General features: G+C 40.1%; 1 protein-coding gene across 1 annotated transcript in view; it reads right to left on the reverse strand.

Annotated features, from left to right (window-relative positions):
* stk32a (serine/threonine kinase 32A) overlaps positions 1–23,103 on the reverse strand; it is a 65,026-nt gene that overhangs the window by 22,372 nt on the left and 19,551 nt on the right. The window contains exons 5-6 of the mRNA XM_061055132.1: positions 19,511–19,684; positions 5,680–5,717 (exon numbers count right to left, since the gene is read on the reverse strand). Coding sequence (XP_060911115.1) covers positions 5,680–5,717; positions 19,511–19,684 — 212 coding nt within the window. The remainder of the gene's footprint in view (positions 1–5,679; positions 5,718–19,510; positions 19,685–23,103) is intronic.

Consider the following 23,103-nt stretch of genomic DNA (forward strand, 5'->3'; position numbering starts at 1 on the left):
GCAGGACTATAAAGCCAGTTTAGACTCTTAAGTGGAGCTTGAGTATGAGTCGTGTTTTCATATTTAATGATCCCTCCTGTCCCTGTCAGATACTTGTCTTCTCCCCCTTTCCCCCATTCTGCCTTCATATCTCTCAGCTTTGCAGGAGACAGATTTAGGACAAGTATTTTACACAGTCGCCAGCGGGGGGAAACAGATGACTATCGTCAAAGTGTTCAGATACTCAGCCAGAAGTATCTAGGGACATTATCACATGTTTTAATACCACACATAGGTGTCATTTCAGTCAGTGTAGGATGGCAGTGATGATTCATTGCTATGTTTGTTCTGGTTAGGCGTTAGCAGAATCTATCTCTAGTGGCCTGTTGCCGAGGCTTTAATGCTCATGGGATTGGTCTTGTTTGATTAATTTTTTTAACAATGTTTAAATGTGCTTTAACTGCTAGGTCTAACCCAACCCCTCCCCTGCATACTTTTCAAAATTGGTTTGCAAATGGTTGAGAAAAGGTATGGGGTGGGAATGTGATGAAGGAGTCGTTCACTGACAATCATTAACATTGATTTGTTGGTCGTTAACATTATTTCTTATGATTTCACAACATTCAGTCCAACCCAATCGACTCTTAAGTCAGTACTGACCTGCACCGTTGTAATTTAGACAGGTGAATGTCAGCATGAACATAAGCATTAATGTGTTTCATCACGGTTCAATCTTTTGTTTTCTGCTCAAGTAACACGTCGTAGGGTGTATTCACATCTAACATGGTTGGTCCGTTTGAAACAAACTCCGGTGCACTTTATCGGACAGTTTGTTTGATTTGGGATGGTGTGAATGCTCAAACGCACTCTGGTGTGGACCACAGAACCAAACTCTGGTCCACTTGAAAATGGGGTCTTGGTTTGCTTCCGGAGTTCAGTTTGCCGTAGGTGAGAATACGATCTGAACCAAACAAGGAAGGTGAACCAAAATAGGTTTGCAGAGTGTGGCTAAGGGTAGCATTGCTAACACCCCCGGCCTTCAGTCCTCCTTGCAGTCTAACATCTACATGACTGTGCGTAATGTGGGTACACGCCCCGGTCGATATGCCAGTTTAACCTGACACAGCCAACAAATACATTTGCCCATTTTATAGCTCAAAATACTGCTACGCGCTACAAGTGCCATACTTCCACTGTCCTGTTGTTTACAATGGGGTCATAGTGCAACATTAAGCCGGATTGCTGTATCCAATGACCGGAGCTACAGTCGTTGGTAGCTATGGTAGACAACATTTGACTTTGGTGACAAAGTGCAGTGTTAAATCAAACCGCACCAAATGTAAAATGCAACAATGCTGTAGTGGTGATGTACTCTTGTGGCCAAAAAACAACAACAAATACTTTGAAACATTTTCCACACGACACAAACCAATGGACTACGGCATGCTGTGCTTGTTTAGTTTTTGTAATCGTCTAATCTTGATCGTCTTGTTTTCATGATGTTGGGAAGTCAAAATTATAAAACAATTATTTCCCCGGCCCTACTGGTAGATTGATTAATAAGCATAAGAGCCTCACTCTCTTAAATGACTGTTCTGTTTTTTAATGATATATGTAAGGGACTACTGATGCTCAAGCTGTACTCTACATTGCAAGGCGGCCTTAGACATGAAACTGAACCCCAAATAACTCAGCTATAACCCAAAGTCTTTTGAGTATTTGTGTGAATGTTGACAGCGCAATTACTTTGAATGGTCAGAAGACTTAAAAGGCACTTTTTAAATGAAGACCATCAACACTCTTCTATCCTCCAGTCCAGAAATTATTTAGAGATTTGCTTCAAATGTAAAGTGCGTTATAAATTAAATGTATTATTTATATAGTTATTATTCTCTCCTTTGGATTCTGAGCTGCTTTTGCGCTCTTCATCAGACTGCGACATCACTCACTACAAATCCTGAGTGTACATAAAAACAAATTGACATTTATTAAAATACATCTGGTTCAAAGCAGGACCATTTTCCTAAATTCAAATAAAAACTTAAGATGGGTTATCTATTGTCAGTATAATAAATCAACCCCGATGAGATTTCATGGGATTACGTTTTTCAGCATTCAACCCGTTTCATGTTGGTGAACGTTTGACTGAGTGCTGTCTGAACAATGGCTCTGCAGGTTTCCTGGTGGCTTAGTTATCTAACATGTTTTACTGGGATTACCTCCACAACTGTTGAGGTTTGTTTGATCCTTCTGACGTTTCACGCTCTGCATATCTCTTCTATTTATAATTTCTCTTTCCTCACTGCTAACTCAATACTCCCCCACCACTGAAAACAGCAACGTCACAAATACTGTGGATACGGTATGAGCAAGTTTACTAGGTCATTAAAAGTATTCACATTTATCTTTTAAAGACTTCTGAACAAACTTTGTTCGTCTCAACTGGAACTTGGACTGAAGCAACAGAAGTAACTCCAAATCATACGCAGTACAGTTTCCAACTCATGTATTGAGTTTTCTGTAAGAAAAAAGGGGTCTGAGTGATTTGACTTCAGAGCTCACAAAAGAAAGGAACATTTTCCTTTTCTTTTCAAGCATGTAAACGTCTACGCACTATCATGGATGAACTTGAGCTGTAATAATAATGACCCAGTGCTCATGAAGCTCCTGAAACGCTATCTTGTAATGTTCAAATACCAGTAAGTACCATACGAGTTTAAGCATTCCCAGTTCTGCCCATCAAGTCATCAGAGAAGTTAGTTGGTCACTTGGCAAATATATATGGGGGTTATACTTGTTTCCATGTCCCACATTTTATTTAATTTTTTGCTCAGTGCTTTAAGTTGCCAAAATCCCTCCATCGTTTGTCAAACTGGTATAACAAGATACACAAGCCCTCATCAGAGTGAAAGCTCATCTGAAGTCAGATTACTTATTTTCATCATATATTACGAAGAAAATGATGATAATTCTATTTTTTACATCTTTAAACAAGTCAAAATTCACATAATGTGCCTGTCTGAAGGGTCCCATGAGTGTTGTTGTTGAAAACATGCTCAGACACCTCTGTTGTTTGGGAGAGAGGAGAGGAGAAGTGAGCTGTGGTTCTCCTCATGTCACCTTAGTTCCTGCATGTGTGCGTGCAGCTCACGGTGGATAACCTAGACAGCCGCCGCCTTGGAGCTTCTCTCAGCGTCCTGGGGCCATGCGGCAGTTTAGAAAAAAAAAAAAAACAGCATCACACGTGCATGAGGAAATTGTTTTTCTCTATTTAGCGGAAGCTCCCAGAGGAGCACAGGAGGAACGGGTCAATTCTAGTTTGTACAATTGACTGGTGAGCAGAAGCAAAACAGCCTGCTCCCCCTCCTCTCATACCTCACGTTGTTTCAGACATAATCGGAGAGGAAAACTACGGGTCGGTTCAGAAAAACAGAGCGAGGGTCGAATCCATGAGGAGAAAGAGAAGTGCTTATTGAGATGAAATAAAGGACACAAATACAAAGTGAGAGAGAGAGAGAGAGAAAGTACGGTTGAATGTTGTCCTTTACCAGGCTGACGAAGCTGCCTCTTTATCTGTTTCTCTTCTTCAAACATATCTTTCTTTTCCACAAATGATTGCTTCTTCCATCACTTTCTTTCTCCTTGTCTTATCATTGTGGCTCTCCCCTTTTGTCTCACTCTGTTTTGATCTTTTCCATCTCTTTTTCTTAGCTCTTTCTCTCTCAGTCTGTACCGACAGCAGACCTGCCATCGCACATATCTTTGTCTCCTCAACTCCTTAATGCAGATGCCCAGTGCCATCTGATACCACCTGACCAAAGTGGATGTGTCTGTGTTTATGTACACTTTGGGGCAAAGTGTTTGGACGCTTCAGGTTTTGGAGCTGCTCTCTTTATGGTCTGGGCTTTAGTATTAAGTTACACTACAGTATTGTTTAATGCTGATTTGATTTAGGTATACCACTACAATTTTATTCTACTCCATCATTTAACGCAAATCTATTGAGTCTGAGGACAACTATTTTGGTTTTTTATTTTATATGCCAGCACCACAAGAGCACAGGTGTTGTTTGGGTGGTGCACAACTTCCCTTTGAATAATGTAGCTTTGAATAGTTGTGTCTTCGTTTTGAATCTACTATTATAGGTCACAATAGCACTGCACTCTTTTAATCTGAAGCCTTCATCTCTGAAACCAGATTCATGATGTCATTCTTGGTTTGTGTCTCTTTTAATACATAACCAGCTTCCATGCATTTGAAAACAAAGATTCATTATTATATAAGATTATTTGGCCTAGAATGAAATAAGATGAATACAACTCTTGTATTGTTTGCTCTGATATGCTGCTTCAGTCAGCTGTCGGTTAGCTTTAGCTTAACACAAAGACTTTGAACAGACTCTGTTCAAAGGTAAGCAAATCCATCCACTTGCACTTGTGAAGCTTATTTAATGGTAGCTCTTGTTTGGATAGAAATATAACCTTCTGGACCCAACAGTTTTGGGACCCTATGAGTTTTTAATGTGGAGGCAGATTGTAGCAATGTGATGGCAATAACTTTAAAGGCAGGGTTGGTGATTTTCTCCAGATACACTTTCTTCAGATTTTGGTTGAAATTGCCTTTAGGTCCTGACAGAAATGAATAATTAATGTGCTCTGAAAAAGAAACGTAGACAATCCGTCATGTGCAGCAGTTGTAAGCCTGTAAAAACTTTGATCTATGTCTGCCATAAGTTACCAATTTGATGAACCAATCATGTCCCCCTGAGGTCCAATTCTGAAACAACGGCGCTCGTGCATGTAAGTGAGGGGCGTGTCTTTAGAGGGAGCACAGAGTGCTGAGGAAATGCTACTTTCAAAATCATGGCTCAGTTGGCAGAGTCGTTCGTCTCTTAACTTAAAGGTTGGTGGTTCAATCCCCAGCTCCTGCAGTATGAATGTGTACGAATGGGTTTAGTTACATCTGATTGTCACTTCACATAGCAACCTCTGCCATCAGTGTTTGAATGATTGTGAATGGGTAGGTGTGATCTGCGGTGTAAAAGTGCTTTGAGCAGTCAGAAGACTAGAAAAGCGCTGTTCAAGCTCAAGTCCATTTAGCATTTAAATCGGTTCTTGGTTTTCTGTAAAAAGTTATCCTTGTCTGAAAAGCCTTCTTTGGCTTTTTTAAGGAGTTGCTTGCTGGATTATTTGTTTGCTGGGTCACAGTAACTTCCTGAAGTCCTCTTCACTGTGTGGTTGCCATGACACCAGCAGCGACTCATTTTATTCACAGGTCTATGTCCTCATTGAACAAGGTGGCTGAAATTGGCTTTGTTTTGTTTTTATTTTAAATGTTCAATACTGTTACTCTGTAGTAGGAAATATGTGAATGTTAAACACATATTGTCAAGCCCTTCTTAGAAAGCCTGTATTTTTCCAGATCATAAGTGAAATTACTTCAATATTTAACATATTGATGAAGAAATGTACGACCGTTATGTGGCTTTGATTTACAACTGTTCCCCTCCCTGTAACATACGTGTAGTGTTGTGTGTATATGTTTGCCGGTCTATTGATGTGAAATCGACACTAAAAGCTATGATGACACTTCATTATTCACACCAGGAATTTCACAGCACGAAGGAGCCGTGGTCATAAATATCACCCTGTTCTCTTCACTCATTACATATTTATCTGAGAATGAGAGGAGGGATCTTACCATGCTCGTCCAGTAGTATGTTGTCAGGTTTGATGTCTCTGCAAGGAGAAACAAAAAACACAGTCCAGATGAGGAAGTTGTCAGTGTACAGTACAATCAATATCAGATTGTATTTTTCTGTGATTTCTGCTTAAATGTTTAAAATGTGCGTCTTTCCACTATTGTTTGATAGTCGTGAGATTTGCAAAACCTCAGATCCAGATACTTCACAAAATAGTTCTTAAAAAATGTAAAGTATGGGCCACGTAGACCAATGCACCTTTAAGACTTGTTTTAATGATTTAAAACAAATTGCTTATTTGTTGCTCATTCTGCTTGTAAAGATTCAACACTAAACACCAAGACTTGCAGCCTCATTAGTTGAAAAAAAAAGGGTTGAGAGATGCGATGTGTTTGGTTTCTTAAACTGTGCTTGGTTTCTTAAACTGTGCTTGGTTTCTTAAACTGTGCTTGGTTTCTTAAACTGTGCTTAGTTTCTTAAACTGTGCTTGGTTTCTTAAACTGCTCATTAAAGCTCATAGAGGCTACCCTGCACCAGATTTCAAATTTAAAAAGATAAAAGATTTCCATTTTGGACTATGGATAAGACATGGATTCAACTCCTCCACTTTAAATTGGAACACTCTGAGGAGATGGCAGCACTGCTCCAAAACGTATTCAATTCAGACGGGTGCTGTTAGGCAGAGCTGACACTATGGACGGCTAACAGCCTGTCATGGGGGGCGTCTTGTTGGGTTCTGTCCCCTCCATTGGAGGCAATGGTCACTGCGAGGTAGCAGTGACCATTGCCTCCCCATGAGGTTGGGGGGCAGTAAGGCAGCACAGAGCATTTAGAGGGCTTTGGACAGCAAAGGAGGCTACACATAGATGTGTACAATATAGTACAAGCACACATGGCTATTGTGTTCCAGAATGATACTTTGTCAGCTCACCTGTGAATAAAACTGTGCGGCTGTTAGTCTGACATCTTACTGACTGCTCATGACATTTGAGTTTCTGCAGGTGGCACTCTCCTCTTATTCTGTCCTTTAAGACAGGATACACATGCTCTTATTGAAATACTACGATCTCCCCCTACTTATTCTGAACAAAGCCTTTTTTTTTTGTGATGTGAGGTCAACACACTACTACAAGTAGTGTGCCAGAGTGATAACCAGAAATGTTTGCACCGATCATCTAAATAAAAAGCTTCAGTGAATGCACAGCAGGCTGACTCATGTGTTGAATCATTTTCACTGACTCACAAGATATTGACGTGTAACACAACAAATTGCGACCTTAAAAAAATGCTGCAACACTTTACACCACGGTGTGTGTGTGTGTGACGGAAACAACGCATATCTAATACTTTGGAGGGTTCCGATTCCGAAGGGACAGCAGGTTAATCCGTGGGAGTAACTGAGACACCTGAGAAGAGGAACAGGTGCAGACAGGAGGCTCAGTCACAACTTCTCCTTGTTTTCGTTCTCATTTGTGGTTTCCCTTCCTGCCCCACAGAGTAGCACATACTTAAAAAAAAAATTAACCAGGTCACTGGTGACAATGAACCACTTCAAAGAACCGTCCAGTTCCCTGTCAACTGTCTCTTTCCTTGTATTCATCCTCTAACATTTTACGACCACACGACTGTCCACTCGCTCACAGAAACCTGGAAAGGCATCCACAGCCACACAAGAGACCTACATGCGTTACTGTCATCCTAACTGTCCATTACTTGAAGCCCTGTGTGTAGCCGCAGCCTGAGTGAGAAAGCTTGTCCTCAGCTCCTCTCTGTTCTCTCGTCTCTGGAGCGTTCCCCCACAGCTCTTAAAAATGCTTTGAACTGGAGAGATGATATTCAATATTCAGAGCCTCTTCTCAAATGTTTCATTTGTGCTCGATGATCAAATAGCATTTCATTTGGAGAGTTGACACACCCTGAAATTAAAATCAGCATTACAGAACGAAGACATTTGTAAAGTGCAAGACTGTGTGTACATAATTCTGGTCCGGAGTCAAGGAACTTCCTATCCCACAAGTAGGGGACCCTGCTGCATTCACATATACTGTCAACTGGATGCTGGAGGCAGAGGCACAGCTTTTACAAGGCAGGTTTTCAGTGTGCGTGTTCCTGTTTTTGGCAGCTCGAATCTGTGCCGGTTAACGCTAACCCTACACAACTGCGACCCACGTTTGTATTTGTAAAGTTTAGTATCAAACACATGTCATCTGTACTCTCTCCACCTATTGTCTCTCCATGCTGGTATCAAAGCCGATGTCACGGTTCTCGTACCAAGAGTGGTGAATGTAAGAAGGAAAACAACCACAAATGAAAAGGAGAATAGTTGCAGAAAAACTAATTAGGTGACTTAAATTGGCAGGAAAGGTGAAAGAAAGATGTTCTTCTTAGCACACTCAGGTGTGAGGTTTTTTCTTTTTTTTTCCACTTGTTTGTAAACAGGCCAGCAGAGAATTTCAGTGATTGACTCGGGGGGGAAAAAAGAAGCACCTGTCCAGGAGGGATTAAATTTAGAGTGACCTTGTTTTGTAGGACAAAGTAACACTCAAAGCACATTTTAACAAAAATGAAATGGGCATAGTGTCGGCGCTAGGAATTGAAGGACACTGGGATATTCAAGAGGACAGAAATGTGCTGGTGGAGAACAGCTACATGATGAATGTAGCTCTGTAACACACACACATATCATCTTTATATCATTGTGCATCCTCGCTGTTTAGACAGCCAGTGTCTCCTCTAATGAAGTCCACCTCCCTGTTGGAGCCCAGCAGTATTTAGCATATCAAAGGCCACACTGACCTGTGTTCCGTGTGTGTCTTGGAGCCAACCTGTGGCATGGAATCAGGAAGGGGGTAAGAAAGGTCGATCATGTAACCCTTAATTAGCTGACATTTGCCTCAAAGGCTGGCGGGGGGGAGGAGGGGCATGTGTCGCTACAGAGAAAGAAGATTGTAGGTGAGAACAAGGAAAGGAAGTGTTCTTTTATAGCTAAAGGCCACTCTGCCATTGTGAAGCCACCAGACAAGGAGGGAAGGGTACAACGGACGGGCTTAGGAGATGTAGTGTGTCTCAGCACCAAGGCTGTTGGCATTGAGTTGCTTCTGATGATGGTCTGATGATTGTCAAGTACCTATGGTAACTCAACATCTGTTGTACTGCACTCAATGCTCCTGTCAGGTTTTCAATGTAGCCATGGCTCTGAGCTGTTCTGGTTTAAGAGGACAAGCTAACATAAGCAAGGCTGCAACAGAAAGCAAATCAAAGGAAAGCAGATGGGTTTTCTTTGCCTACATTGTAGACTTTTGTCAGCTACATCCCTGAGTCTATACCTGAGGTTCTATGAAATAGAGCATCGCTTTCTGACTGTATTCATTCATGCTGTATACAACTGAGCTACACTTGTTCTCTTTCTGTGAGCAGAAATAATGATGGCATTCATCTTTAATGAACATTATTTAAGATGATGCTGCTGGATAAGGTTTGTTAGTTTGCTACTTTTTTTAAACAAAGCTGGTCCATAAAAATGTATAGTATTGTAGGGCATTTATAGTAATACACTTTTTAAAAATATGTTTTAAAGGACACATATTATACTCCTTTGCAACAAGTTGAGGTTCATTATTAGAGAAATCTGGCTTGGTTTCATTAATCTAACCCAGACTTATTTATCTTATAAAGGAACATTATACTCTAATGTGAATTTAATGCAAAATGTAAAATGCTCTTTTTGTTTTTAAGCTGGTGAATTTAAATGCAGTTCTTGCCTCTCTGTCTTGCACAACACTTCCCACTTCTATTGTAGGAGTTGTTTATCATACAGTATATCAAGACGAGCAGTGCCAGCCTCCTTCAACGCTCTTAATGTGGTTATTATTCTTTAAGGGGAGATTAAGTGGGCATGACACTCTCTAAAGAATAGTTTTTTCATTTATATGGTGATCTTTGAAAAACTTTTCCTAGTTTTTGATTTAACTAACAGCCAAGCCAACAACAACAAAAAACATATCAGTCACTACAGCACATTTTCTCATTTGCTAATAATTATGACAATAATTACATCATCACTTAACTCTGAAAAATAGATAAGGACACCAAGAGCAAGTTCCAACGTGTCTTAAAAAGTGCTTAAAGTTGATATTGTAATGATACTTTGTGTACCGTATATGGAATTTAAACAAGCAGCATCAATATGTAAAGGACTATACTATACCTTTAGGAAGATAATAAATAATATAATTTGAATAAATTAAAGTCTAAGACCTGCTCCATGGGCTCAGCACTGTATAATTCACATTATTGTGAAATAAAAAGTTCAATATTTGATTACCGCAGAGACTTACAAAGCCTCTTCCGACACTCACAGTCAGTCCACAGTTTCTAAGTTGCATTCAGTATAATGATCGGTGAATTAAAATGTATTCTTCTTTCCCAGAAGCTCACATAAACGAATAACCCGGCGATTACCGACTAAAGTCTCTCATCACAAAACAAAGTCCTAATCTAAAGTAGGTCAGATGGCTCTGTTTATGACGGTGATGTCTGGGGAAAGAGCAGTGCTAATATTCGCAGGATATTTTCCTTTCCTTGTCTCATCAGGAGACTTTTGTTTACCCTGCGTTCATCGCAGCAGCAGCAGGAGGGCTCGGATTTGATTATAGCTATTAAAAAAACATTAACAACCTGTGCGACAACGATCAACGAACGAACAATTCCATTCATGTATTTTCCATGGATGCTATTATTTTATCCTATACAGTATATTTAGTATTAACTGACTTGTACAGTATGTTATGTAGTGTGTTAATGACTGAAAGGATGATTCTGTATCTGTTGAGTAAGCACTTTTAAATCATCCACTGCATATTTTTAATTCTCCTGTGTTTTTATGATCCTGATTATCTGCCATACAGAATAAATTAGTGCTGCAAAACAGACGGGTCTGCTGCAGCCCCGGTCCCAGCACCTCTGCGTGAGGACGGGACAGTTTGGCTGGGTGACACCTCAACCATCTGCAAGTGTTTACCACTGTGAACAGGATGCTTTCAGGGATGACACAGCAAAAAAAGGTGAATGTGATGAAAGAATTGATCAACTGTATGAGAGCTTTTGAGTTCTAAGAATGTGGGTTAATGAAGATCCTGAAAGGCACTTTGAGGCAGCAATCTGTAATCATCAGCCATTCTTTGTTACTCGGTAAAAAACTGCAGCCTTTGTAGATACACATTTTCCTGACTAAATTCTCAGAGTGTCTCGCATCTTATCTATCGGAGTGAGGAAAAAATGAGGAAAACATTTAGAAAATAAAAAACTTTACATATAAATCGACAGCTTGGTTTAACTCACAAGGCCAAGAAGAGAAATGGAAAGAGAGAGAAAGAGGTATTAAGTAATGAATATAGTATATGATGAAGAAGAAGGAGAAGGAGAAGAAGGAGAAAAAGAAGGGGTAAAAGCTTTGAGTGAGTCAAATAAAAAGCTACAAAAACTGAAAATGCATAGGGACAATTAAAGGAAAAAATAGAAAGTTTGGTGCAGTTCTGTTTGGATTGCGACGATTAATGGGGAGCCAATAAAAACGGCTTGGATTAGAAAGAGGAGGGGGGCAGGGATGTTAGAGTTGAGGGTAAATTGAGCGAGTACGGGTGAAAGGAGTGAAGCGAGCAGTAGAAAATGGGAAGAATGGAGGTAAAAAAAAAGTCAGGGCTCTCACGAGTGAAGGGTGACACGCAGGGCCAGTAAAGCTCAGTGCAAGTTGATCCCCTCGGCTTTTCTCTCGGTTGACTGACCCTACAAGCTATTAGCAGGATCTAATGGCCTCATTACAGCCTGCCATCAGAGGCGCAGGGGTAACTGAACCCTGTACCTGGTCATGTGATACTGTACTGATACTGGAGAGGGACAACACACCTGAGAGCAAGAGGCTTATACGCACAGACGTCATGTGACGACACGGCAAAACAATCAATTTATTCAAAAAAGCTTTTAGGAAAGCATGTCCCCAAACACTCACACGCAATATTTCCTCCAGATCCAAGAGGATTTTCATGGACTAGTTCTAATAATAGTGACGAGTTATTAATCACATTTGATTACGAAGACACTAAGATACATTATGTCCACAAATCAGCCCAGTAATGGAACGCATGCAAACCCCACTTTACCCTGCAGGTCAATTAGGTGAAGTGTGATCTGAAATCAAAGATTCATTTCTGTTTTTGTCAATAGTGTATTTGAGATATGAGCACTATGTACATGCTTTACTCTATTTTACTACATTTCCTAGAGATCTTAAATGCTGTCCTAAGAAGAAGCAATACTTTTTATTGAAGAAAATAATAAGAAATGTGATTTTAAAACATTTACAAACAGCTTTAAAAAAATCTTATAACAAGACATTTAATGCAAGTTTTTGATAGCCGAGTACAAACTATATAATACGTCATTAATCTCCACATAAAGTTTGTTTTAATAATTCTATAAACTGTGAAACATATATGAATGAATGAATGAATGAATAAATCTTTTATTTTTGTGTCTGTCAAATGGCTCATTCCTTAAGACACCTTTAAAGAAAACATTTCCTACTGCCATCGCACTGACACAAAATGAAACAAATTAAAAATGATATAAAGATAAAGTTAACAATTCAACACCAATGCACTTGTATAACTCAATAACTCCCTCATACAAAAAAGGAAAGAGCAAGAGAGGCACGAGCCAGAGAGATATTTAATATTTAAATGAAAAAACTAAATTTTTCATCAGAAATAACAGAAAAGTCTAATCTTCTCATTTCCAGGCTTTTTCATTTTGTACATTTTATTCCTCAAAAGATGAAGAATGACATTTTTTTCCACAGTACTTAAGTGATTTTTATTATACGACACATTTCAGACTATAAAAAGTAATAAAAAAAAGTATTACGCTTTAATACTCAGCCCTGCTTACATTATGACAGACAGTTTCTCTTCAGGCTTAATGAAATATGAATGGATTGTTCTCAGTCGTATAAAAATCTTGACATCATTGAATAACCACTTCAGTTCATTTTTACAGAATCCATAACTTCTGCAGTGCAATTGGAGTTACTGGTTTTCTGAGCTCAGATTGCCGGCAGTCTAATCAGAGCCTCTTTCATGGCTCTGCTGCTTTAGTAGCTCTCCCGCTCCACTTCAGAATGAAAGCGCAGAGCTGTTTGGGATCGTGCCTCTCCCTCTCTCTGTCACAAAGGAGAGCTGGAGGAGCTGCGGTGGCCCCAGAAAGCCTGCAGCTCGGCTCAAACACACACTCCAAACAAGCACACACAAACACACAAGTAGAGTTTGTGCACAGAGATATGCACGCTCCCAGATGCACGCAGTGTCAGAATCCCTCAGTTCTAAGTACCTACGCCCACCAGCCATGGGAGAGCGAGTCAGACAGCCGCTGCCTTTGAACGTGAATTGAAAGCCCAACTAGACCTACGGAGGGTAACAGCTCCCGCCCTGCAAACTGCTGCGTGCCTCACTCACTCTTTCTTCTATCTGTTAAAGAGGAATAGCTCTGACAAGTGTGACAGCGGCACAGGTGTACATGTGTGTGTCTTTCGCCATGTTTATGCTCATGGGGAAACATTGTGTGTGTGTGTGTGTGTGCGTGTGACTGTGACTGTCGCAGCTCTCCGGAGCGGAGAGATGTTCATTCCTAATTCATTATCACAGACCAAGTGTGTCAGCTTGACAAAAGTCGGGCGTGACAGGTCTCCAGTCGAACTCGGAGCTGATTTCTTTTTTTGGGGGAGGCGGAGAGTGCAGAAAGCAGCCAATCGGCACTAAAAAGCCAAAGCTCACATCATAATTACCAGCGATGAATAATTCACTGAGTCAGAAACATTCAATGAGTGTTACACAAAAAAAAAAAAAAAACGTTAGCTCTCTCCGCCCTCTCTGACTGTAGCTCCATCTTTCTGCCTGCCTTCCTGCCAAAGTCTCTCTTCTTTGTCCTACGGGCAGACTCGTGAGTCAGATTCACAAGCAGGCAATTACTGATGTTTTTGGAGCAGACTAGCTGGTAAACATTCTATCATGTTCGGAGTGGAAAACATCCTCCCAATCAACTAATCTGCCGCTGCGAGCTGGGTTGAGCTGAGGGAGATTTTGGATGAAGTTTTTTTTTTGTCTGGAACATCGGAGCACCAGCACCAGCTGGCACCTTAATCTGTATTTATGAAATATGAGGGAATAGTTCACCCCCGCACACCTCTCTTCTGGTTTTTCTTTTTTCTCCCTGTGCTGGAAAATAAAACATTAACACACACCATGAATAAGGAATACTTCACTTGAAGACATGACAAAAGCTTCGAGGAGCTGATGTCGAGTAAGAGCAATGACGTATTCCTCTCTCCATGCAATCTGATGAGTACATTTTATCTCTTTGTTCCAAGAAGCCGACACAAGCAGACCTACGGAGACTGTTCACCTTCAATTAACCAGAAAGGTGAATTAAGACCATATTCCCTTTGGGCAGCTTGGCACATGGCCTCTAGAGGAGAAGGGGGTGAAGGAGCAAATAAATTATTTGAAGCAGAGCCATGTCTTGCGTCACTTTCCCCAGAGAGAAAGCCATACCCAGCACAAGTGAAAAACTAAGAAGTCAGAATACGGGAGCCAAGAGCATGGCAAGGAAATAAAAATTCTGTAGTTAGAGAAAATTGCACAAGAGGAAAAAAGGGCAGAGTGATAATGAGAGAGATTACGAGGTCAGGAAGGGTATACTGTTTGTGTGTGTGTGTGTGTGTGTGTGTGTGTGTGTGTGTGTGTGTGTGTGTGTGTTTGTGTGTGTGTGTTTGAAAGAGAGCAGGGGGAAGAGATCATAGTCTGCAAAAGAGAAGCCGTCCTTGGATGAAAAAGGATTGGTGCTGCAACAGCTGGGTCTCCCCACGCTTCAGTTAGTTTGATTGGAATAGGAATCTGAACAGAACAATTTCCCATTTGTTTCCCAAGTCCATTTCTTCCATCTTAAGTCCCTCCCCCCTACACACCATTATTTTCAACGCTCTTGGGGCTCTAGCAACTAACAATCTACGTTGAATTAAGTCCAAACAACAAAATTGAGATGCTCCTGTTCTCCGTCATGAAAGAACATATAACCAAGTACAAAAATAACATTTAAAAAGTACATGATGGAGTCCCATGGCATCCTTTCAACATATAACAAAAAAAGAACAAATATTCATAATTGTATTACCTGCTCTACACTTTTACACTGATACAAACAACAAAAAATGCATGGCATTGTAGCACCTCTCAGGGTTACTGTGTGAAGTACTGAACATAATTGATAATTAAAATCCATACACCACTACTTGAATGTATGTATTGTATATGTTCCCTTCTGCAATCATGATTCACTAAGTGGACTTCCGTCATGGCTGGTAAAGGTCTGTCTCCATCTGTCAGTCATCCATAAATTAGCCCCTTAACCACTTTAATGGGCCTTGCGGTTGCTACGTGAAACTCTGAGGCATATCGACTCGTTAAGAGCGTCTGCTCGCTGACATCATTAAGCATTTCCATTTCAGACTTTTCAGGAGACAACATAATGCACCTGAGGATTCAGCCAGAGAGTATTGTTGTTGATGTCAATGGGCTGTGGTGAGGCTTTCATATGCACACACACACACACATACATGCCTTCCCTTGTCACACACTTGCCATTTATCTTTCCACTTGTTTAGAACGACTCATCAAGCCTCTGAGGAGGTCGTCTAATTAAGACTCATTCTGTTGTTAATAATTCAAACTCCACAGAGAGAAAAAAATACGAACCAAAAAAAAAAAAAAAGGCTGAATAAGATTGAACTGGATATATGAACTCTCTGAGGTTGATCATATTCTAAACATGCTGACTCAAAGTGAGGTGACGTCTTCAAACATCAAGAATATATTTTAATAAAATAGGAGGACATTTTGACTGAATTAGAAAAGACTCTAGTTTGAAATGACCTTTGTGAGAATGTAATGTGATCATGTAATGTGAAATTATGGGTAAAAAAATAGCTAGCAGGTTTCAAATATTCAGCAGTGATTTTACATGTTTATCCAATTAATATGGTTTTAACCAAATGAATCTCTGACGTCTCGGAGCAGTTCAAAATGTCTTAGAAAGAAATCCATGAGAGGACAAAACATGAATAGTCAGATGTTTATATGTTTTGGACTGTTTCTCCAAAATACATTAATAAAGATAATCTTTGGTATTGGTTTGGTTGATCATTTATTGACCCCTTTTCAAGCAACAGCTGTAGTGCCACAGTGTTCCCAAATGTTAGCAGCTACTTAAATCATTACTTTTGTACTTCATTAAAATGTTGTCATAACCAATGTGGATGATGGCCAAAAAAGTACATCTTTAACTCCGTATTACAGACATACGCAAACTGTTTTCACATTGACACTTACATAGTTTCAAGATCATCTCTATTTTTTTAAGGCTTTAAGTAAAATCCATTTCCGCTAGATAGAACGGTGCATCATACTCTAAGGCTCCTGCGTTTCTACGATGACACTGTCATCTTGTTGATTTTCCATCCAGACTCTGTCAAGACGAGTTAACCTCAATTCTGCTCAGTCTTTACTCCCTGGAAATTGCTTCTATTTTCCAAGCAGTGTCATACAGTGCAAGAGCTATTTATTGACAATAACAAGGTGCGCTAAAAATAAAGCGTCACTTGTTTTGACTTCTGGTGACATGGAAATAGGGATCCCCAGTAAAGCTTTGGATCTAGAAAGAACCCTCCAAATCAAGAATTGCATTTATTTGTTTCCCCAATTTCCAAATTATTTAAAGAACCCCAATTTTTACACTATTTAAGGAACATATCAATTCCATGTTCACAGGGCGTTTGCAAGTCCCCAAGGTCCTCCGATAGCTAAAAATAAATATATATATGGGACCCTTTTATTAAGCTCTGCTCATGAATATGTATTTCCCACTGAGCACTGCCAAGTCAGTCTTTATGCTGATGATACCATCTTGTATGTCATCGTCACAACCAGGAACCCCCAGACCTTTTATATTGTAAATTATAAAGATCCATTCAACTAAAGCAAACCATTTGGATGTATGAACGACGTGGAAATCTTGCAAACTCTGGACTGAATAAAGAAGAGTTTGTGGCAATGCTGAAATCCATTACTCTACTAAAATACTAAATTAAACATGATTTTGAAACTGAAACAGACAAACTACACTGGATTATGAAGATTCGTTTAAGGTATGGATGAATACATGCCAACCACCTTTAATAAATACATGCCTTTTTAAAGCAGTGACAGTCTGCTTAAAATTCAAAACAGCTGTAAACCTTTGAAAATTGTATGAGAAGTTTGGTTGGAATTTAGTTTTATGTAGAATGAATCTATTCACCTTTGTATTTGTTTTTAAGCCTTGCTAAGTTTCCTAGCTAGTACACTTCCAACCTTCACTGAGCATAAAGTAAATACAGTTGGCAACACTATCTTCGGAACTTTAAACATTCACTGATCCTGTTTTTTATAATAATGTGATTTTGTCAAGATCATCTCTATTTTTATACACCAATTAGAATTCGTCAATAAATACAGCTTTCATAAATCTTCATCAATGATAAAGCTAATGTAGACATTTGGCCACCATATTGAAGCAAACTACTGCCATATATATTCTGTCACAGCCAGTATAAAAACTCATAAATAAGATCATTACAGCATGATCTAGTTCCATGTCATTATCATCATTACTTCCTTCATCATCATCAAACTCATCAAACGCCAACAATTAAGAATGTGTAAATCCAGCATGAACACACACACACACAAACACGTCACTCATGGTACAAAGTCAGCACGTCCACATCTGATCTGAGTGAGGATATTATACATTCAATTTCCATAGAGATGAGCTGAGAGTTACTTTCAGCTCCTCTTCCTATCTGAAACTAATGAATGCAGATTGAAAAGATGTTGATTCCATCTAAACAAACACTCCCAACACCTGCGCATCAAGTGGGGAAGTCTTTCTCTTTGAGCGCTGAAATGGAAAACACGATTTAAATATTCATATTCCTCAATGGATGGAATGAATCGGAAAAATTAATAATGTGTCCAATTTATAGCCCTCACTGTCCTTTTCCTGTGGACAAGAGCAAGTGGTACACTTTATGTTAAATGGCGTAATTTGTTATCTGGGGGTGTTGATGAATGACTGTTCTCTGCTACAGTGAAGTTTCCTATTAGTCATGATCTGAGGAAGCCTCTATTTCTGTGTTTACCTCTTTGCTCACTCACCAGAGTGGAGGAGTAAGCTTTGGCCAGTGGATGGAAAATGAAAAGACTTTCGAGATAGAAGCAAAGCACTGCACAGGCATTACTCAAGATAGCTGTCCAAAATATCTGAACGTCCAGTAATAGTCATTAAGGCGCTTTAACATTAAATGCTCTTCATCCTGCATTGTATTTCATTGATTCTTTCTATAGTCTACACTCCAACTAAAACATGATTAATGTTTTTGACCGGGAAACTCCATGCAATTGATTAAGGTTAAAAAGGGCATGGTTTTGGCTTCATTAAAAAAAATCCATTAACATTTCCTGACCTTATCAAGTGGTTCAATGGCCTAAAACTTCTCTAAATTAGCCTTTGAAAGAGCTTCATTGAATATTGTATAGCAGCAATCTGGGGGAAAAAATGATTGCCATCCAAAAGAATGAATGAAAGCAACCTGAAGCCTTCTTCAGGTGATCACATGATAAATGATGTTATTTTCCATGGCCCCAAATTCATTTGAGATGAATGGATTGGCTGTTATTCCCAGTAGTGTGACATAGCTCAGGAAAAACTTCTAGGTGGGAAAAATGGCATTAAATAAAAGTGATACTCAGATCAACTTGAAATAATTGTTGTTAACCAGGAATGAATGTTGTTTCATGCACAATCAACTCAACTCATCAGCAGGTAACCATGGAGGGAGTTATGAGTTTGTAACAACAGCAGTAATCTAAAACAGGTCAGTTATTTAAGAAATGACAGAAAGCCCATAATGGACACATTCTTTTTTTTATTCATCCAGATTAGAAAACATCAAGCATAAGAAGGGAATTCTCTAGTTATGTTTCTTGTCTTCACTGTTTGTGTATCACTAAGGTAGAACTGTTGTATGCTTCAAGGAAAAATGGATAAGGAGGGTCTTTTTAACTTTAAGCTAACTCAATGTGTAAAATGTTTTTTGGCCGCATCATTGGCCGTAACAAGATCTCCACAGCCCTTGAAGTCACTCTAATAACTTAAAATAATAACATTGGGTTGTAGCCATGTCATTCTTGGCCAAGCGAGTCGGTGGTACTGCCATAGCAGCAGCCATTTCTGCCTAAAAAGCACTTAAACTGCATTCTACAAATGAAATGAGGCATCGACACAGCAGCGTAGACAGAACTGGTGCATATCGTGATGGCCATGGTCTGCAGCTCAAGGTAAACTGTTGTGTCAGGTGTGACCTTGATGTCAAGATGGCTTGACCTTTCTGCACAGTGGAGGAGCAGTCATATTATAAAATATTATTAAAGTGGACAGCCAAGGGGAGAAGAACACCGGGGTACTTAATTCTCAAACTGTGGTGACGGAAAACAACGGAGAGAGACTGAACGGGGGGCGAGTAGATTATTGGGAAGAGCGAACCAGTCAAAGAATATTTCTCCTTTGTTATTTATGTGGATAGAAGAAACAGAAAGTCCGTATCCACGCTATTAAAACAAACTGCGACATAATAAACTACCCAAAAATGTTTCAGAGGATGGGAAATCACAGAAAACATCCCACCTGTGTATGATACGCTTGCTGCGGAGGTATCCCAGTGCCAGGGCCAGCTCACAGACGTAGAGTTTCACTGTGCTCTCTGAGAAGTGGACATTCTGCTGGAGGTGATATCGCAGGTCTCCTCCCAAGAGCAAGTCAACCACCATAAACATGTCCTCCTCATCCTGGAACGAATACCTGCAGGGGGTAAACTATATTAGTCGAGAATGACAATTCAAACGGCAAACCAGGGAGTCTAGCTGCAAAAGAGACAACAGAGTTTTTGGGAACGCTGGGAATGGAAAATGGTAGACGCATATCAGGGGGTTGAAAGAAAGAGGGGAGGAAAAAATAAAAATGAGACAGAACATTGGTGACAAAAGTAATGAGGAAATGAGTCAGCAGAGAGGGACGTTTGATAGTTTTGTGAATAAAGAGATATGGAAGTAGCATGAGAAGGAAAGAAGTAGGAAAATAAGGGATGACAGTGAGGAAGAAACAGAAAGTGACAAGACAGCCGCAACTGAGTCACATATTTACCCAAAAAACAGTGTATAAGATACCTCCCCAATAGATAAAAAAGAGCACCTTTTTGTTTTGTGATGGGGTAACCAATGCTGGAAGACATCTAAGCAAGCATAACATTTTCTTTTGTTTTTTTGCAACTTTCTGGATTGCTGCAGCGTTGAAGATACAACAAGTCATCATCAATAGAACACAATGACAAGTGCAAACTGAGTTCATGTCAACCTTGTGCTCCTCAGGCAAATCAGCCTTTAGAAGACAGAAGCTCAGTTCAAGAAAAAGCTCAGTGCAAAAGGATTGAACAAGAACACACTGTTGTTTCAACCTCATGATGATCTCTGATAACACAACCTCTTCCCCAAGTCTCTAAAGAGAAGATGCTTGCTCTACTCCGCGTAACTTGAAGCTAGACATATATGCCGAGTCATGCCAGAGGCGAGGCAATGCTCATTATCTCGTCTTCAAGGCAAACAAGCTGTCGCAATCCTTTATTATCGGGTACACAAGTAGCTGTGATAGTTAGGAGACAGCTGAGACAGGTAACACAAGGTTACTGTCTGAGCATATTTAGTGAGCCCTAAACTATATTTTCATTCTATGTTTGCTGTTCAGGTCTGCAGAGACTCATTTGAACTACCTTCTAGAACCTGTGCAAGTTCAAAAGGTTATGTAAGTCAGAACAGTCACAAATAGATGCATCGAAAGTGCATCAAAAATTAAACACAAATAGCTGCTGTTTTCTTCCAGGTTTCCAAAAAGCATATCGATCAAAACAGACTACAGAAACATGAGGACGATATCATTGAATACTCCAAAAGTTATTTCTTATTAACATAGTGCACAGGGGTTTGGTTCTGTCTGCACTTCAAAATTGTTCCTGAGTGCCTACCTTAGTTTTTTTTTCTACTGAATGTCATTTTGTAGAATATTTTCAATTGCTACATTCATTGGGGGTGCCAGTAGCCTAGTGGTGCAATGCTATGTGAGGTCATCCATTTATTCCTCCATCAAGCCCTGTCATGCAAGGTCAGCTGCCCACTCCTTCGCCAATGTAGAAGCTGTTGCACAAATCATCATTGATTTTTCATACTGAGTGCCCCTCTAAGGCAACACTTTTTCTCTCTCCTCTTAATGACAGGCTAATTAGTTTCTCTCCCGCTAGAAACAAATTTATGCAAAAATAATATTTCAAAAGTTGCAGCAGACAACATTTCCAACCTTGCCTTGAGCAGTGCTTTGTGTGCAACACAAACCCTAAATCTGCTATTTCAGATCTGCCATCAAATTTGGGGAAAACACTTCTGCCCCTCTTAAGTCCTTCCACATCGTCCTGATCTGAAATGGGCTACAATTCTGCTGAATGGTAGTGCCTTTTCTCAGTCCACTACGGTTTCCACTTCCCTGTTAGGACCATAATCTTGACTCAAATTCAACCTTCAGTGTCCGAGGGTAGTTTTCTGCCACGTTGGTGAACTCCCTTCCTCAGGGGCCCTACTCCAATAAACTGGAGGTGGTGCTTTTCTTGCGGTGGATGAATGGGCATTGATTGAGCTGACTCACAACTGTCTGCTGAGGCTCAGATAATGCTGAGACCACTTAACATCTGATTGCAGATGGCTTCCGCGTGAGGAAAGACTATCTGTTAGATGCCCGTCCTGAAGATGCACACACATTTGCCAAAGTCACAAAGAGATGTATGAGGATACACTGGCACAAACACCCACAAGCACACATACAGAGCTGTCCTCCTATCTTTCAACACAGTGTTGAGTGGGAAGGAAGGAACACGTATGAACCAATAAATATTATTCAGTATCATTATAATGGTCTTAAACCAGCAATAATCAACATGGCCTCTTGACTTTGAATAAGTCTCCCGTCTAAACACAGATGCATTCAGAGAGCACATCAACAAACTGTTCTCTAGTCCCAAATATCAGTTTTGGAGAAAAATAAGAAATGAAAGGAGGCCAGCCCTTCCCACTTAAAGTGTATAATACAAGTGAAGCTGAATGGAAGCAACCAGCTGCAATGTTGTCTATCATTCAGACAAGCTGTCAGTGACAGAGCCACGCCTGTGGACGCAGAGGTTCTCCAACGTTTTGGCAAAGTGTTTAGTTTTGCAAATACAGAGAGATGCAGAAACTAAACCTACTTCAACTTATCATATCATATGAGATGCATCAGAATATCCTCCAAAAATATCCTATAATTTCTCTTTTAATGAAAGAACCCTGAGCGTAAGCCTAGTGACATGATATGATTATAGCTGTACATAAAATCCAGAAACACATTATTGTCACATACTTTCAGGTAAACAAGTGTTGATGTGACAATGGATCAGTCTTTGGCCTGTGTGTTTACATTATAGTCTGTATGTTTATGTATATGCCTCACTATCATGACCAACTCTATAGATTGTCATTTCAGTGAATCTTCTGTCTGACACTGGCTATACCTGTTTCTGACATTTGACACTGAAATTAAAGTGAACATAGCAATACTTGATTTGACGTTTTCACATTAGGCACCATTGTTTCGTACTGTTCCCAAGCACGATTGCTCCCCCTCCCCTCTTCCACTGCTGGTTTGCGTTCACATTACTAACGCTGCTATGTGCCCAAGTACACTACAGTATGTATGTACACAGTCTGATACAGCAGGTGGCAGTATGCACATAGTTGGTTTGCAAATCCGCCAAGAAGCAGAACGAAGAAGTTGCAACTATGGCAACCACTGGTGGACTGGGTCCATCCTGCAAACTGTGGATGTTTTTATTATTTCTGACACACCAACAAAGACTGTCTCTTACTTCCATTTGTACCGTGCAGCTCAGAGGACAAAATGGGCCCGTGCTGCGTGGATACGATCTTTTTTTTAAGCGACAGGAGCCGTTCAGAATTTTGTCATAAAGCCGTCCAATTCCTTGTGGTTGCGCTCACATCTCCTGCGGACCGTACTGGAGTACACATGAATCGTGCCCGACACCACCTCTTCAAGTTCAGTCGGGCACGGTACCCGTGTACGCTGTTCACACTTATCAAATGAACTGGACTTTGGGGACAAGTGTACTCGGATCCGGGCCCGGGTCC

Source organism: Labrus mixtus, chromosome 14 (assembly GCF_963584025.1).
Source record: "Labrus mixtus chromosome 14, fLabMix1.1, whole genome shotgun sequence".
Lineage (NCBI taxonomy): Eukaryota > Metazoa > Chordata > Actinopteri > Labriformes > Labridae > Labrus > Labrus mixtus.